This window comes from Rhamphochromis sp. 'chilingali' (genome assembly GCF_963969265.1).
Source record: "Rhamphochromis sp. 'chilingali' genome assembly, chromosome: 1".
Taxonomy (NCBI): Eukaryota; Metazoa; Chordata; class Actinopteri; order Cichliformes; family Cichlidae; genus Rhamphochromis; species Rhamphochromis sp. 'chilingali'.
Genome location: NC_137929.1, coordinates 70,297,775 through 70,312,338, shown reverse-complemented (window position 1 = coordinate 70,312,338; position 14,564 = coordinate 70,297,775). Strand labels below are relative to the sequence as shown.

Below are 14,564 nucleotides of genomic sequence, written 5' to 3'. Positions count from 1 at the left end.
ACTCTGAGTTAGTGCTCAGCTGCTGCTAAACTTTCAGTCGGTTCACTCACACACACACACACACACACACACTCACACACAGTTTAACGGTCAGAGAGCTGCTGATGAAGATGAAGGAGCTGCTCCTCTTCCTCTCCTGTGTCCTCTGTGTCTCTGCCGATGGTGAGTTTGTCTCGGTAAACTCTGGCAGGCCGGCAGCAGCTTATTGATCGGTGTTTCATTTCAGGTCTGCACGGTGACGTTCATATAAACGGCTGTTCAGACTTCGATGCAGAGGACATGTATGGACTGGATGGGGAGGAGGTTGCCTACGCAGACTTTAACAACCACACGGAAGTCTACATGCTGCCTCCTTTTGCCGATCCTATGACTTACCCCGGCGCTTATAAACAAGCTGTGACTGAGCTGAAGGTCTGCAGACACAACCTGAAGGCTCTTGGCGCGGTGATGAAGGACTACCCTTCCAATAACCGTAAATACAAACATTTAACGTGTGTCTCACCTCACCTGTGTTTACCTGAAATGATCAGTCCAATCAAACACAGCCAGTGAAACAAACTGATTAAAGGTATGAAATCATTCCACCTTAAACACATTTAGAAACTGACATGTTTCTATTTGTGTTTCTATTAAAGACCACATTTATTTTTCTTCATTAGTTTCTCTGGAGCTGAGCAGAGTTCTGTCTGTGCTCCTGTTTCTCTAGTTTCTCTCACACAGACAATGATGGCATCATCTCAGTGAATGACTGAACAAGTCATTGATGTTTATCACGATCACCTGCTGATGGGAACCAGCTGAAGCTCTGATCCTCTGCCTGATGTGTTTGTGCACAGATGCTCCTTCAGCTGTGATGATCTACACCAGAGACGAGGTGGAGTTTGGAGAGGAGAACACTCTGATCTGTCACGTGACTGGTTTCTATCCTGCTCCTGTCAACGTCTCCTGGACCAAGAACGGACAGAAGGTCACAGAAGGATCCAGCACCAACGTTCCCTATCCCAACAAAGATGGACCCTTCACCCAGATCTCCAGACTGCAGTTCACCGCACAGCTGGGAGACATCTACAGCTGCACAGTGCGACATCTGGCCCTGACTCAACCACTGACCAAGATCTATAGTAAGAAAACTTTATTTAAACAAAAGACTGAGGCCAGTGTTCATCAGAGCAGCTGGATCTGATCTGATAGTTTGACACGATGATTTTTGTCACACATTTTGGAGCCAATATGATCATCTCATCCCACCAATGATGGGAACAGAGTTTAACACACTGAATCATATGAACAGTAAGTAAGAACATACAGAGAACAGCAAGACGACACAGAGCAAAGCAAGCAAAGCAAACTGTGGGCTGTAGAGCCTTAAGTACAGACAGCAGAGCAACACAGAGACAGACAGAGCAGATGTCTCTGTGGCTTCTCTTTATAGGGGCCAGTAACTCCACCTCCTGCTGCTGCTGCAGGGTAACTTTCCACTCGTCCTCCAGCCAAAAACAGCTGGTGCTGGGTCAGGGGCTGGTCAGGGCTCTGGATCAGGGTTATCTGCAGCTGGGGGCCCTTTGATGAACTCTTTGCTTTGCATTATCACAATAGGTCACGACACAGTCAAACGCCACATATTAATCCTGGTTGTTAAATCTCGCAACAAGCAGAATGCATCAACAGGTGCTCTGACAGCAAGTGGCATAATCTTATGATAAACATGTTAATAATAGCTGACCTAATTATACAGGTTATATACAGTAGTATTGTAATGATCGTTAAGGTGACTTTACTGTGATGTGTTCAGTATCTGTTACAACGTAACCACCTTAATAACCCACGGTGAGGGCAAAACTACTTGAAAGTTACAGTACATATGTTCACTGCACATAGATATATAGTGCATATAGTTATATAAGTATACTTTCCCAACATTCCCCTGGTCAACCAATTTAAGACAAATGAATTCCTGTTCGTTTGCAAAGCAGACGACACAGCATCCCTGAAAGAATTCTCAAGAAACTTAAAACGAGACTAATTATAGGAAAATGAAAATAAGGCATGAAACATACCAGTAGACACAAATTACATACGTGGATTACATGACACCATATGTGAAATTGATATAATTAAACAATTAATTCCCAGTTTTGGATTTCATCTTGGTGCAGCTTCTTTTTCTGAACAAAGGTCTCAGTGTGAGCTGTGAAATGTCCTTTGATAGCTTCAAGGTTTATTCTGGAGTTCCACAGGGCTCAGTGCTAGGACCAGTTCTGTTTACATTACACATGCCTCCTTTAGGTAACACCACAATAGGCACAACATACCTCCGTCATGCAGATGACACCCTCCTCCATGTATCCAATACACACCAGTCAACCTGCAGGAATGTCTCCAGAAACCAAAGACCTGGATGACCTCGAACATTTTGCTCCTACATTTAGATAAGACTGAGTTTACTGTCCTAAAAAACCTTAGACATATATGGTATCTAACCAGATACTTAGTCTGGATTTTTAACCAGGATCTGTCCTTCAATGCACATATTGAAAACTGCTTTCTTCCATTTTTGCACCCATGCTTCTATCTCTAAAGTTAGAAATATCCTGTCTCACACTGACTGAAACATGAGTTCATGCATTTGTTACTTCCAGGCTGGACGACTGTCATTCTTTATTATCAGGATGTCCTAAAAACTCCCTGAAAAGCCTTCGAGCATGAATACTGGCAGGGACTAGATGACACAGTATATCTCTGTCATCCGGTCGGGGGCAGGGATAGCTCAGTGGGTAGTGTGGACGCCCCCACTGAACGGCTACCCTGAGGCACTCCTGAGGGTCCCTGCACATTGCTCCTCGGGCGCCTGATTTTTCTGCTGCCCACTGTTACACTGAGTTACATGTAAGAGAGTAATTTCCCCACGGAGATCAATAAAGCATACGTTATTAGCATGACAGCCTTTGTTCTTACGGTAAAGGAGCCATTGAAAAGCTAAAGCAGCTGTAATAGACTAATCATACACATTTACACAGACATGCATGAATTTCAGTTTACAGTCATACAAAGTTCCCTAATTGGACCTTGTTACATATTTGGGTGGTTGACTCTGAGGCAGACAGTTTACCCTATAGATTGAACTAAGACCTTACAAATTTAAGAAGCACAATGACAACATTCAACAATTAGACTTAACAACCCCATTTCCCTTAATTTTAAATAATACATGTAACTGAAATCCTTCTGGTTTGCACCGTAATATAGCAGCACAGACAGGAGCTCTGAGTCAGCAAGACTTTAAATGAGACAGTGAGAGTGAGGAGGTCCGACAGATGTTTGAGGGTGCAGCTGATGGCAACATCAATGAACTCTGTCATTGGATATAGTGGAAAATGCATGGACGATATCATCACTAAAACCACCGTCTGCAAATATCCAAATCAGAAACCCTGGTAGATAAGGACATTCTTGCTAAGCTCAAAGTGCGGACCTCTGCCTTTAACTCAGGGCGTTCTGATGCATATGAAGCAGCCAGGTACGACCTCTGAAAAGGGGCCACAAAGGACTACAGGGACAAAGTGGAGTCCAGCTACCACAGCTTTGACGCCAGGCGCCTGTTGAATGGACTACACTCCATCTCTGACTACGAGAAGGAAAACACAGCACTGTCCAGCCCACAGCGTCTCTTGCAGACGAGCTCAACAACTTCTACGCTCGTTTTGTTGCAGACAACGAGGAGCCGCTGCTCTATCCTCAGGAGCACAGTGAGGCTGTAACTTATACTCTTAAAACAGAAGCTGTGAGATGGTCTTTCAAAAAGGTCAATCTTCACAAAGCTCCGGGACCGGACGGCATCTCAGGCCGGGTTCTCAGAGCATGTGCCGACCAGCTGGCAGGGTGTTCACCAACATCTTCAACCTCTCCCTGAGGCAGTCAGGGGTCCCCACATCCCTCAAAACAACCACCATCATCCCCATTCCTAAGAAATCAGAGGTCTCCTGTCTGAAATGCTACCGCCCTGTTGCACTGACATCCGTCATCATCAAGTGCCTTGAGTGGCTGGTCAAAGGTCACCTCTGCTCCTCCCTCCATGTTACATATCTGCAAAGTTTGGCATGAACGGCAACATCCCTCCAAATTTCTACAATCTAAGACCGAGAGCTTGCTGACGAGCTGCATCACAGTTTGGAACAGAAGCTGCTCTGCAGCAGCAGGAAGCCACAGAGCATCACTGGCACGAGGCTTCCTGCCACTCAGGATGTTTATCTCCAGCAGTGTCTCAAAGCACACAGCATCATCAGGGACCACAGCCACCCAGCACATCAGCTGTTCTCCTTGTTACCATCTGGCAGACGTTACTAAACCTTCAATAATATTCTAATGTAAGAGTGTTAATAATGAATATGTCTTTATGATCTCCTGTTAATGCTCACATGTGGCCTAATTCCTGTTATTTGTCTTCTTTTAGGATTATGAGTGAACTTTATTGTCATTGTTGTCATAAACATATAAATACAGAGTAATGAAATACAGTAACAGGGCAGGAGCTCTGGGCTTTAATCTTGGGAGTTTGTTGGGAGGGTCACTGCTGCAGCTGCTTCATGTGGTCCACTGCAGATATGATGGATAGTTAGGTGATAGTTGTTCCCCTCCTACGCCTGCCGACCCTTAGACGTCGTCCTCCGCCTGACTCCTCCACTCCACCTTTGTGCAGGCCCCATCGCTGACCCTGGCCTGCGTACTGCCGGTGTTGCTCCTCCACAGGCTCTGGCCTGCTGATCTGTGTTGTACCCTTCAGTTGGTGAGCTCCTTCATCTGTGAGCAGTTATGTTTTCCTTCATGTCAGGAGAGTCGTTATTGCGAGTGTGTGCAAACATCAGTTAAGTAACTGTTTTCTCGTCCTGTGAGCTCGACCTCTTCTTACTCTCCCTTTCTTTAACTTCCTTTTCCTCTCGCTTACATGTTTCCTCTTCCACAAACTGTCTAATCACACTCTCCAGTGTGTGTGTGACTTCCTGCATCTCTTACTTTCTCATTCTCAGTTTATTCCTTAAACATATAAAGTGCAATTTGCTTCTTTTGTTGAGCAGTAAAAATCCCTCTGATGTTGTGGGACTCTCAAAAACTTAGTTCCTGGTTCAAGCCTGACACTTTGGGCTTTGCAGGGTGAAGGCCTCGTGTTTCATGCTCCTCTGATGCTCTTTGAAATGTTGTTTCTATTTTAGCCATAGAAGAAGGATTGCACACAGTCTGACCAGCATCAAGGCAAGTGTTTCAGATACCACTGATCTCTTTATACTTCTCTCCCACACAACACCTAACTGTGCTCTTACTGTCCCTCCTAAGACCCTCCCTCTCTCTCTCTTTCATGGCATTTCTAATCTCTCTTTGCTGTTTGGGCTGATTGGGACCTGATGAGTGTAGAAACAAAGAATTACCTGATTTTTTTAAGCCTGATTTCTGTTTCTGAGAAAAATGAGATCCACATATGAGGACATTTGTTTTAAATGCTGATCGAGCAGTGACAGTTTAATGTCTATAATGGTCCAGACAACCTAAGATGTGATGTCCACATATGTGGAGGTTAATCAGCTATTCTAGTGATTCAAATAACTTGATCAGTTCTGCATCACACAGCTGTTATTCCTGTTTTTCTTTTCCCAGACAGATATTTCTGTTCTTTGAATTTAAATGTTTCTTTTCCTCTAAAATGCTCAAGTGTAGCTACTTTGCCTTCATTCCTACTTGTTTGGGAAGAGCTGTGATCCAGCTGTTTGAGTTTTTCATAGTTACCTCATTCTTGGGGCTCTTCAGGTTGTTTTGTTGCTTTAACTAATTTATTATTAACACCCATATAAAATTATGCTTAAAATGAATGACTAATGTAAAAAATTGTGTTTTCTTTATATATGTTTGTTATGTAAATGTGCTTTTATTTCTTCACTCCACATAAAATGTAAAAAATAGTTGTTTATTGTATTTTATAGCCTATTTACAAATTCAAATTTAAACTATTTACATTTTTTTTGCTTTGGGCTCTGGGTTGGTTCGGGTGGATGTGGTGGTGTACTGCATGCTGCTGTAGATGCAGCAGCAGCAACAGTTGCAGACACACTGGCACCTTCACACTCAACTGACTGTGTTTCATCTTCCCATTGCACTGATGGGTGGACAGCTGTCAGGAGCCTGTGCAGTTTGTGGAGCGGCTCCATGTGATATCCTCTACACTCTGCCTTTGTGTTGTCAACAACATTAAAATGCTTCCAGATTTGGCTTTTCTTGGTGTCACTTAATGACCCAGGTGTTTAAAAACATCTTTAAGAGTCTACGTGAAAGTTACAGTGCACATGCTCAGTGCAGGTAGATGTAGAGTGTATATAGTTACATAGACATACATGTCATCCTGTGTCCTGTTTGCCTCCAGATGTGGAGCTTCATGTTTCTCTCTGTGTGTTTGTGTCTCCAGAGGTGGAGGCGTCTGCTCAGCCTGATCCAGGTGTTGGACCCTCTGTGTTCTGTGGAGTGGGTCTGACTCTCGGTCTGGTCGGTGTGGCTGTTGGAACCTTCCTCCTCATCAAAGGAAACGAGTGCAGCTGATTGGCTCACGGTGACGATGTCATTCTATGACGAGCTCCTAATCAGTGTGACTGTGCTGTAGGTGAGTGTGCAGAGTTCGCCTGTAATGAGCATCAGATCCTTTGTTCTGTCTGGTTCCTGTTTACCTGCCTCAGCTGACGTGCTTAATAATGGAACATCTGTATGAGCTGTGCCGTCAGCCGCTGGTGTCAATAAAGTTTAACTCTGGAATTCAAAGCAAAGCTATTTTCAGCTGCTCTCGCACCACCAGCAGATTTTACCTGGACTCTGTTCCTGCCACAAAAGTGATGAGACTGAGATCAGTTTGATGTGACCTCAGTGTTCATAAACTCCTATAATGTGTCTTTGTTTACCAAACCGTGTTTCAGATTTTCATATATCAATAAAGTTTAATGACGGATTGTGTGTGTGTGTGTGGAGTCAGACTTTGAGCTCTAACAGAATGAACATTAATGATGTCTGAATTTGTCTTTGCAAACACAAAGATGTCAAACTAAATCCTGATGAAGACTCTGCTGATGAAAGCAGGTGAAAGAAAAATCAGTGAGTGTTTATAGAAACGAATCTAACATGTTTGTATTCCAGATGTTTTAATATCTGGCATTTAAATTTACTCTGAATATGGATAAAATCTCATTCTGATTTCATTCAGTTTAATTTCTACAGCACAAAATCACAACAACAGTCAGCTGAAGCAGCTTCATATTGTGATGTAAATACTCTTCAATAACGCAACATTAATATGAGCTGAGGTTCATCTGCTGCAGTCTGACTGGTTTATAAATGTGAATCTGAATTTCTCTGCTTGAATATTTAAATGCAGATTGAGTGTAATGTTAATGTAACAGTGAAATGTGATCCAGCTGCTCTGAAGAGCTCGCCATGATGACATCACACTGTGGCGTCCACGCAGGAACATCAGCCACACACGAGTCCCACACACCCACAGAGCTGATTGTAAATCTGATCACTGTCATTGTTACAGGTTCTTCTCATTGTTACAGCAGGTCTGACATCAGTGTTGGGTGCAGATAACTATTACACACGAATATGTTTCCATGACTGCAGACTGTGACTGAAACGTAAATGAAAGCAGGTTTTCAGTTTGCTCTGCTTTCAGAGCTTTAACGGACAGAAACACACGTGGAGGTGAAGGGTGTGAACTATGAGCTGATCCCACAGTAACAGATGATGCTGTGGTCATGTGACCTGACTTCCTGTTTCTCGAGCAGCTCTCCGTCAGACTGAGTCAGTTTGTCTGCAGAACTTAGAAACATGGCTTCATCCTTCCTCTGCCTCCTCTTCATCAGCCTCAGCACAGCAGGTACCATCAACACGCTCACCAGTGATCACTAATACACTGATCGGTGACATGATTCGCCCTCGGTCTGATGTTCTGTTTGTTCTCAGATGGATTCATGACTTACAGACTGTCTCGCTGTGACTTTAACTCCACTGAGCTGAAGGACATCCGGTTCACCGACTCTTACTATTACAACATGATAGAGATCATCAGGTTTGACAGCAATGTGGGGACGTTTGTTGGATTCACTGACTTTGGAGTGAAGACCGCAGAGGCCTGGAACAATATTCCTGCAAGGCTGGCTACCATGAGGGCTCAGAAGGGGACGTACTGCAAACCAAACATTGATGTTAGATACCACAACCTTATGTCTAAATCAGGTGAGCGTGCGTGGTCTGTGTGACATCATCAGGTGTTCCTGCTGACCTCACTCTGAATCATTTATGATGGACTCACAGCTGCAGCTAATTTTGATAAATCATCGATCACCGAACATAAGACGCCGGAGAACGACTCTGACCTGCGGCGCCCCCTGCTGGTGACACAGGCAAACTGCAGCTGTTCCTCATAACACACTCATTGTGATATTATTTTTTTAAACTGTTTGAGCTGAAAAATCATCCACAATTGTTTTTTAATATTTCCATATACATATTTTAACAGCACGGAGCAGCCTGACAGGTTAATTATTTCCTTCTTTTCATCTTATTCATCTATTTTAAATATGACAAATATGAAGCACTGATGTCTGCAGTTCATTTATTGGTTGTGACCTTCACAGCTTGTTTAGCAGCTTCACACCTGCAAACATTTACAGCTCAGATCTATGACTCAGTGTAACAGTGGAGTTATTCAATATGAGGCAACACTTATAAAGTTATCATCAGAACACACACATATAAATGTGACTGCTGTTATTTAATCTGTGTGTGTTTCACTCTCTACAGCATCTCTGCAGTAAAGTGAGCTAAAATGCTGAAACAGCTGCTGTGCTGACAGGCTGACCTGACTGATCAGTGAAATGTAAACACACACAAGCTGTGACTGTGTAACATCAGAAACAGAGAGTGCAGGGGAAGCTGTCCGATAGTGCGAAGTCATCCTGTGTGTTCTGCTTTTGGGTTATAGATGGTTCGATCTACGAGTGCACCTAAACACAGCATGAATGTTGAACCGCACGAGCAGGCTGTTTACAGCAGTAACTTCCTCTCCAGAGTGAGACGGTGCAACCTCAGAGAAAGAAACGTGTGAGAAGTTTCCTCCATCAGGCTGCAGCTCTTATCTGACCCATCTGTGTGAGACTGGTTACAAATATGATTAATTAAACAGGCAAAGCGCCCCCTGCAGGCCCCGGATGGTACAGTCTGATCAAAGTGCCTTCCATTGGGGCCTCGATCACAAGCTCCTCCACCGTTGTTTGCAGCCCACAGATTTACACGATCAGCTCTTCCAGTTCAGGTCCTGTCGCCTAGCAACCACCACCTAGAATGATAATGTAAAACTTTCATTAATCAGAAGCTCAGAGTTTTGACTTTAATTTTGTTAAAATTTTAAATCTAAACATATTGTAAATCAAATAAACGTATCTATCAAATATATATAACTTTGACTACAACAACCAACAGCAGCTTTCATTCTGTGCTGTCACCACAGCAGATTTTGGATTTCCGAGAGATATAATCTCTCCAGTGTGTCGTGGGCAGTGTTGGGTGTAATGCGTTACTAAGTAACGCGTTACTGTAATTAAATTACTTTTCCACTGAAAAAGTAGAGTAACTGATTACTGTTCATTTTTAGGTATTTTAATTACAGTTACTTACAATGTACTTGTGTTACATTGTAAAATAATAAAACTCGCTGAATATCATTATTTAATTTCATTAATTTATCTTCTAAACGTAAAAGTAAACTCTGCTCTTTAACATGGCTGTAGTGCAGCTGCACGTCATTTCGCGCCAGTTTGCTGCACAGTCGTATTCTACAGCGTAAGATGTCGGACTCGGCTGAAGCGAGTGGCTGTTTTATGAAATGGACATATTCCCGTATCTTCACTTTTCTGAAACAAGCAGACAAGAACATTACAGTAATATGTAAAACTATCGGCCGCTGTTAATAGTAATCTACTGAAGCGCCTGACACAGAGCATAGACGAACACTTCTGAGTGATCCTTGTTCATCATCCATGGATAACATGGCAACTCCTGCTAAGCAGCAAAACCTGATTTTACTTCAGCAGCACAGAAAGCATCTGAAGGTGAGCTTAAAGAATGATTGCAGGCTACACTGTGGAAGAGATGCTGCCGCTGCGTACTGTAGTCTCCGTCTTTAAAAAATATTTATTATTAAAGAGTTTAATTTCTATTGTTTGCCCACTCAAGGTTTATAGGGATTTTAAGAAGTATTTAGTTAAACTACTTATTTAGTAATTAAGTTACTTTTCTGGCACAGTAATTAGATAAGTATTTTAAATACAATATTGACTAAGTAATTAGTAATTAGTAATTAATTACTTTTTTAAAGTAACTTACCCAACACTGGTCGTGGGTCTGCCTTTGGGCCTCCTCCTGGTGGGATCTTATTCAGACCTCGCTCTGTCGGTCACTACCCACAGCTGGTGAACACGGGTGAGGGTGGGGCAGTAGATCGACGTAGATCGAGAGCCCTGCTTTTACACTCAGCTGTCCAATCTGTTTGTCAACCTCCTGTCACTCGTGAACAAGACCCCAAGATACTTCAACTCCTCCACTTGTGGCAAGGACTCGTCCCCAACCTGGAGTGGGCACTCCATTCTTTTTCTGAGGAGAATGGCTGCAGATTTGGAGGCGCTGATTCTCATCGGCTGTGAACCATTCCAGTGCGAGCTGGAGGCCACCTCCTCCTGACCTCCTGCCTGGTTGGGCAAACTCCCTCAATGCACTCAATGCACCCTTGAGTATCCTTAAGAGGATGAAGAGCTGGTCCAGTGTTCCATGTATAACGGACGGACTGTCCTTTCCAGCACCCTGGCATAGACCTTCCCAGGGAGGCTGAGTAGTGTGATCCCCCTATAGTTGTAAGACATCCTCCAGTCCCCCTTCTTAAAGATGGGAATCAATCCAGAGGTACCACCCCAAACACAACCAAAACATCCCCAAAACATCCAGAGTCTTCAGGAACTCAGGCTGAACCCAGGGGCTCTGCCACCAACGAGTTGTTTAACTGCCTCAGTGACTTGACTCAGTGGACATTGGCGGGTCTTCCCCCTCAACACCAGGCTCTGCTTCCTCCACGAAAGACGTGTCAGTGGGATTATGGAGGTCCTCGAAGTATTCCTTCCACTGCCTGACAATGTCCTCAGTCAAAGTCAGCAGCACTCCACCCGCACTATTAATATGCACTGTGCCTTTTAAATAAATGCATTCAAATTATACAGAGAACGTTAATGATAATACAAACTAATAATGTCTTGCAGCTCCGCCCACTGTCAAACTTCACTCCACCACGCCTCTCTCCAGTCACCATCCTGCCATGTTGGTCTGCAGTGTCTATGACTTCTTTCCCAGTAAGATCAAAGTGAGCTGGCACAGAGACGGACAGGAAGTCACCTCTGATGTCACTTCCACTGAGGAGATGGAGGATGGGGATTGGTACTACCAGACCCACTGCTACCTGGAGTACACACCCAGGTGAGCATCATGATAATAATAGTGCTAAAGTTTAAACATTTAAAGTCCAGATCTGAGAGTCACTAAAGTTTATGTTGAAGGTCTGGAGAGAAGATCTCCTGTGTGGTGGAGCACGCCAGCCTGGAGAAACCTCTGATCACTAACTGGGGTAAATACCTGTCTGCTTGTATCTACACACCTGTACATACCTGTCTGTCTCTCCACCTGTCTGACCCTCACCTGTGTGACTCAGATCCCTCCTCATCCTCATTCATGCCTAAGACAGAGAGGGACAAGCTTGCCGTCGGCGCCTCAGGACTGCTCCTCTGTCTGATCTTGTCTCTGGCTGGGTTCATCTACTACAGACAGAGAGCTCGAGGTCAGAGAACCACTCTCACTCACAGACCAGTTCAGACCAGAAACCAGTTCAGACCAGACTGAAACCGTTCAGAGATACAAAATCTCAAACCACATACGATGGGTCTAAAACTGGTTTACATCAGTATTTTTTTTTTTAAATATATTGATGTTTTAAAATGTACACTTTTGGGCAGGTTAAGGCCAGTTTCACACATTTCTAGAATAATACTGTACATTTTCAGACAAGTGTTAGTTTTTGGCTGCATTCAAACGCAGGTTTTCTACTGGTTTCAGAGAACTCTTGGTCCTTGTCCAATCCCTAAAACATGAAACTTTTCTGAATCATCAGTATTGCTCAGTTTAAAATCAGCTTCCATGAAGTGCTTTCAGAGTTTGCTGGTGACTGTGTCCTCATCTCTTCTTCTTTCTCCAGGTCGTATCCTGGTTCCCACAAACTGATGCTGTTCCTGGTCCTGGTTTTCTCTGATGTTTTAAAGTCAGCTGCTTCCTGTGTTTAGCAGACTGATGACGGTGTAGCCAATATGTCAGCACACCAAAGAATAACTGAAACAATATCTGTGCCAAAAGAAGAAAATGTATTCAGGATCTGACTGCAGTTTACCATCTGTGCTTAATATGTTATAGAGCAGCGGTCCCCCAACCCCGAGTCGTTTGGTGCCGGGCTGTGAGAGTTGAGGTTCGGGTGTAAAATGTATGGTTTTCAGGGTTTTTAGCGGTTTTTAGTGTTATTTTTGTTTTTGTCGTTAACTCTGTTTTTGTGGGTCTTTAAATGCGTGTTATGAATAAATCTTCTTTTTTCGTTAGCGGTGCTAATTTTCTTTTGTGGTGTTTATTTGCGACACCTTAAAGGCCGTGAAAACATTGTCAGGCATAAACCGCTCCGTGGCGCAAAAAAGGTTAGGGACCGCTGCCATAGAGATTTCTGGATTGGAGCATGTCATCCTTCAGGACTCGCATCCACTTTGAAAAGATGAGAAGCTGTTCTTTACGGGATATTTGGTGTATTACGGTAGCACAAAGCATTCACAGGCTACTGCTGTCTGAACTCTGCTTAGGTTTTACCGTCAGTGTTTTGCAATGCCGTAGCTCCTCCACCAACTGGGCTAGAGAGACATTTCAAAGACGAGCTTTACTAAACTTTACTGTGCATCATTACAGTCCAATCACAGATAAGAATTGATGATTGATTGATGATGATGCACGGAGCAGAGAGGCAGGAATGGAAAAGTGGCAACGCACAAAAAAAGAGCAGGAGATTTAAAAACTCCAGTGTGGCCCAGGCTGAAAAACCTTTTTATACATATTTTTTATATTTCATATTTAAAGTTGGTGTTGTGTTACATTTTGTTCATGTTCAATATCAGTTTCCACTTAAGTATAAAGCTGAAAAACCTGTCTGTTTTGTTTCTTTCTAAATGTCTGTGTATAGTCTGGCCAGCAAATACTAAAAATGAAAAGAGCTACAGCGGCTTGCAAAAGTATTCGGCCGCCTTGAACTTTCCCACATTTTGTCGCATTACAGCCACAAACATGAATCAATGTTATCGGACTTCCACATGAAAGACCAACACAAAGTGGTGCACATGTGAGAAGTGGAACGGAAATCATACATGATTCCAAACATTTGTTATAAATAAATAACTGAAAAGTGGCGTGTGTGTAATTATTCAGCTTGAACATGTGACTGCTGCATCAGTGCACACAAAAGTCTTTGATAGGTTTATAAGATCATGTCAGCGTCAGAGCGATCCAGCGATATTGATCAGTACAGGCAGCGTTATGTTTATATTCTCAAAAATCAACAGACTCATATTCATGTTTCTGTCACAGAGTGGTGACCTGTTCAGGTGCACCTCTGCTGTCATATTTGGATATTAGAAACTTCCTCTTTCTGCTTGTTGGACAGTCCAGTGTTTCTTCTTTCCAGAGCTTAATGTAAATGAGTCCCTATGTAACTGATATTAACAGTGTGTCTTTGAGTCAGTGGGAAAAACTCTATATTTTCATATTGAAATACTGAGTACAAAGAGAGAGTGTGTTAGTACAGATGGTTATTTACTGCACAGCTGTCTGCATGAACACCAGAGAAGAACCAGATGTAAGTTTCAAACCTGCAGGCTCATTTCATGTCTGTGTACAGAGGTGCTGTGTGGACCACATTTGAACTGTTGCTTTTTTCTTCATGGACAATTTTAAACAGATGATCATTTATTAAGAACAATCATATATTTCTTACAGCAGTGTGTGACAAACTAGATATCTGAGTTTAATATAAAGTGCTGCGTGTCCATCAAACACTGAAGAGCTGCTGGATTCATTGTTTCCTCCAAATGACAGAAAAGTCATTTTCATGTGACAGAGCGACGATGCAGTGGAGTCTGTTTCTGCTTCTTCTGATGGGTGAGTGATCATTTTACCAGGGCTCCTGATTGTTTCCACCTGAAATCCTTTAGTTTGATCAGGACTCATTAAACAAATGAACTCTTACTGAGAAAATCAAGGATTGACCTGTAAACTGGACAGTTTGATGGGAACATGAGTTTCCTGCTTGTATCAGCAGATATTCAACAGTATTTCTTCTGTTTCAGGTCAGTGTGTCCTCATCACATGTCAGCTGTATGAGTACCACTTTATTAAAGAAGAGATGAGCTGGGATG

General features: G+C 43.1%; 2 protein-coding genes across 2 annotated transcripts; both read left to right on the top strand.

Annotated features, from left to right (window-relative positions):
* The first annotated feature begins 51 nt into the window (after positions 1-51).
* Positions 52-7,074, top strand: LOC308396637 (H-2 class II histocompatibility antigen, A-U alpha chain-like). The gene is made up of 4 exons (XM_080882109.1): positions 52-162; positions 227-472; positions 837-1,121; positions 6,449-7,074. Exons 1-4 carry the CDS (start codon positions 105-107, stop codon positions 6,577-6,579), a joined length of 720 nt encoding a protein of 239 aa, XP_080738235.1. The 5' UTR covers positions 52-104; the 3' UTR covers positions 6,580-7,074.
* On the top strand, positions 6,558-13,552 carry LOC308396601 (H-2 class II histocompatibility antigen, E-S beta chain-like). Its single transcript, XM_080882046.1, has 7 exons — positions 6,558-6,640; positions 7,812-7,903; positions 7,990-8,262; positions 11,334-11,547; positions 11,628-11,695; positions 11,780-11,905; positions 12,320-13,552. The coding sequence occupies exons 2-7, from the start codon at positions 7,855-7,857 to the stop codon at positions 12,343-12,345; spliced, it is 756 nt and encodes a 251-aa protein (XP_080738172.1). The 5' UTR covers positions 6,558-6,640; positions 7,812-7,854; the 3' UTR covers positions 12,346-13,552.
* Positions 13,553-14,564: the final 1,012 nt, after the last annotated feature.

Bases quoted from the DNA above. Each gene is read 5' to 3' on its own strand.
- LOC308396601 (XM_080882046.1), top strand. From the start codon at position 7,855: ATGGCTTCATCCTTCCTCTGCCTCCTCTTCATCAGCCTCAGCACAGCA. The intron at 7,904-7,989 runs GTACCATCAACA...GTTTGTTCTCAG, and splicing joins CATCAGCCTCAGCACAGCAG to ATGGATTCATGACTTACAGA. The intron at 11,696-11,779 runs GTAAATACCTGT...TGTGTGACTCAG, and splicing joins ACCTCTGATCACTAACTGGG to ATCCCTCCTCATCCTCATTC.
- LOC308396637 (XM_080882109.1), top strand. From the start codon at position 105: ATGAAGATGAAGGAGCTGCTCCTCTTCCTCTCCTGTGTCCTCTGTGTC. The intron at 163-226 runs GTGAGTTTGTCT...GTTTCATTTCAG, and splicing joins CCTCTGTGTCTCTGCCGATG to GTCTGCACGGTGACGTTCAT. The intron at 473-836 runs GTAAATACAAAC...GTTTGTGCACAG, and splicing joins GGACTACCCTTCCAATAACC to ATGCTCCTTCAGCTGTGATG.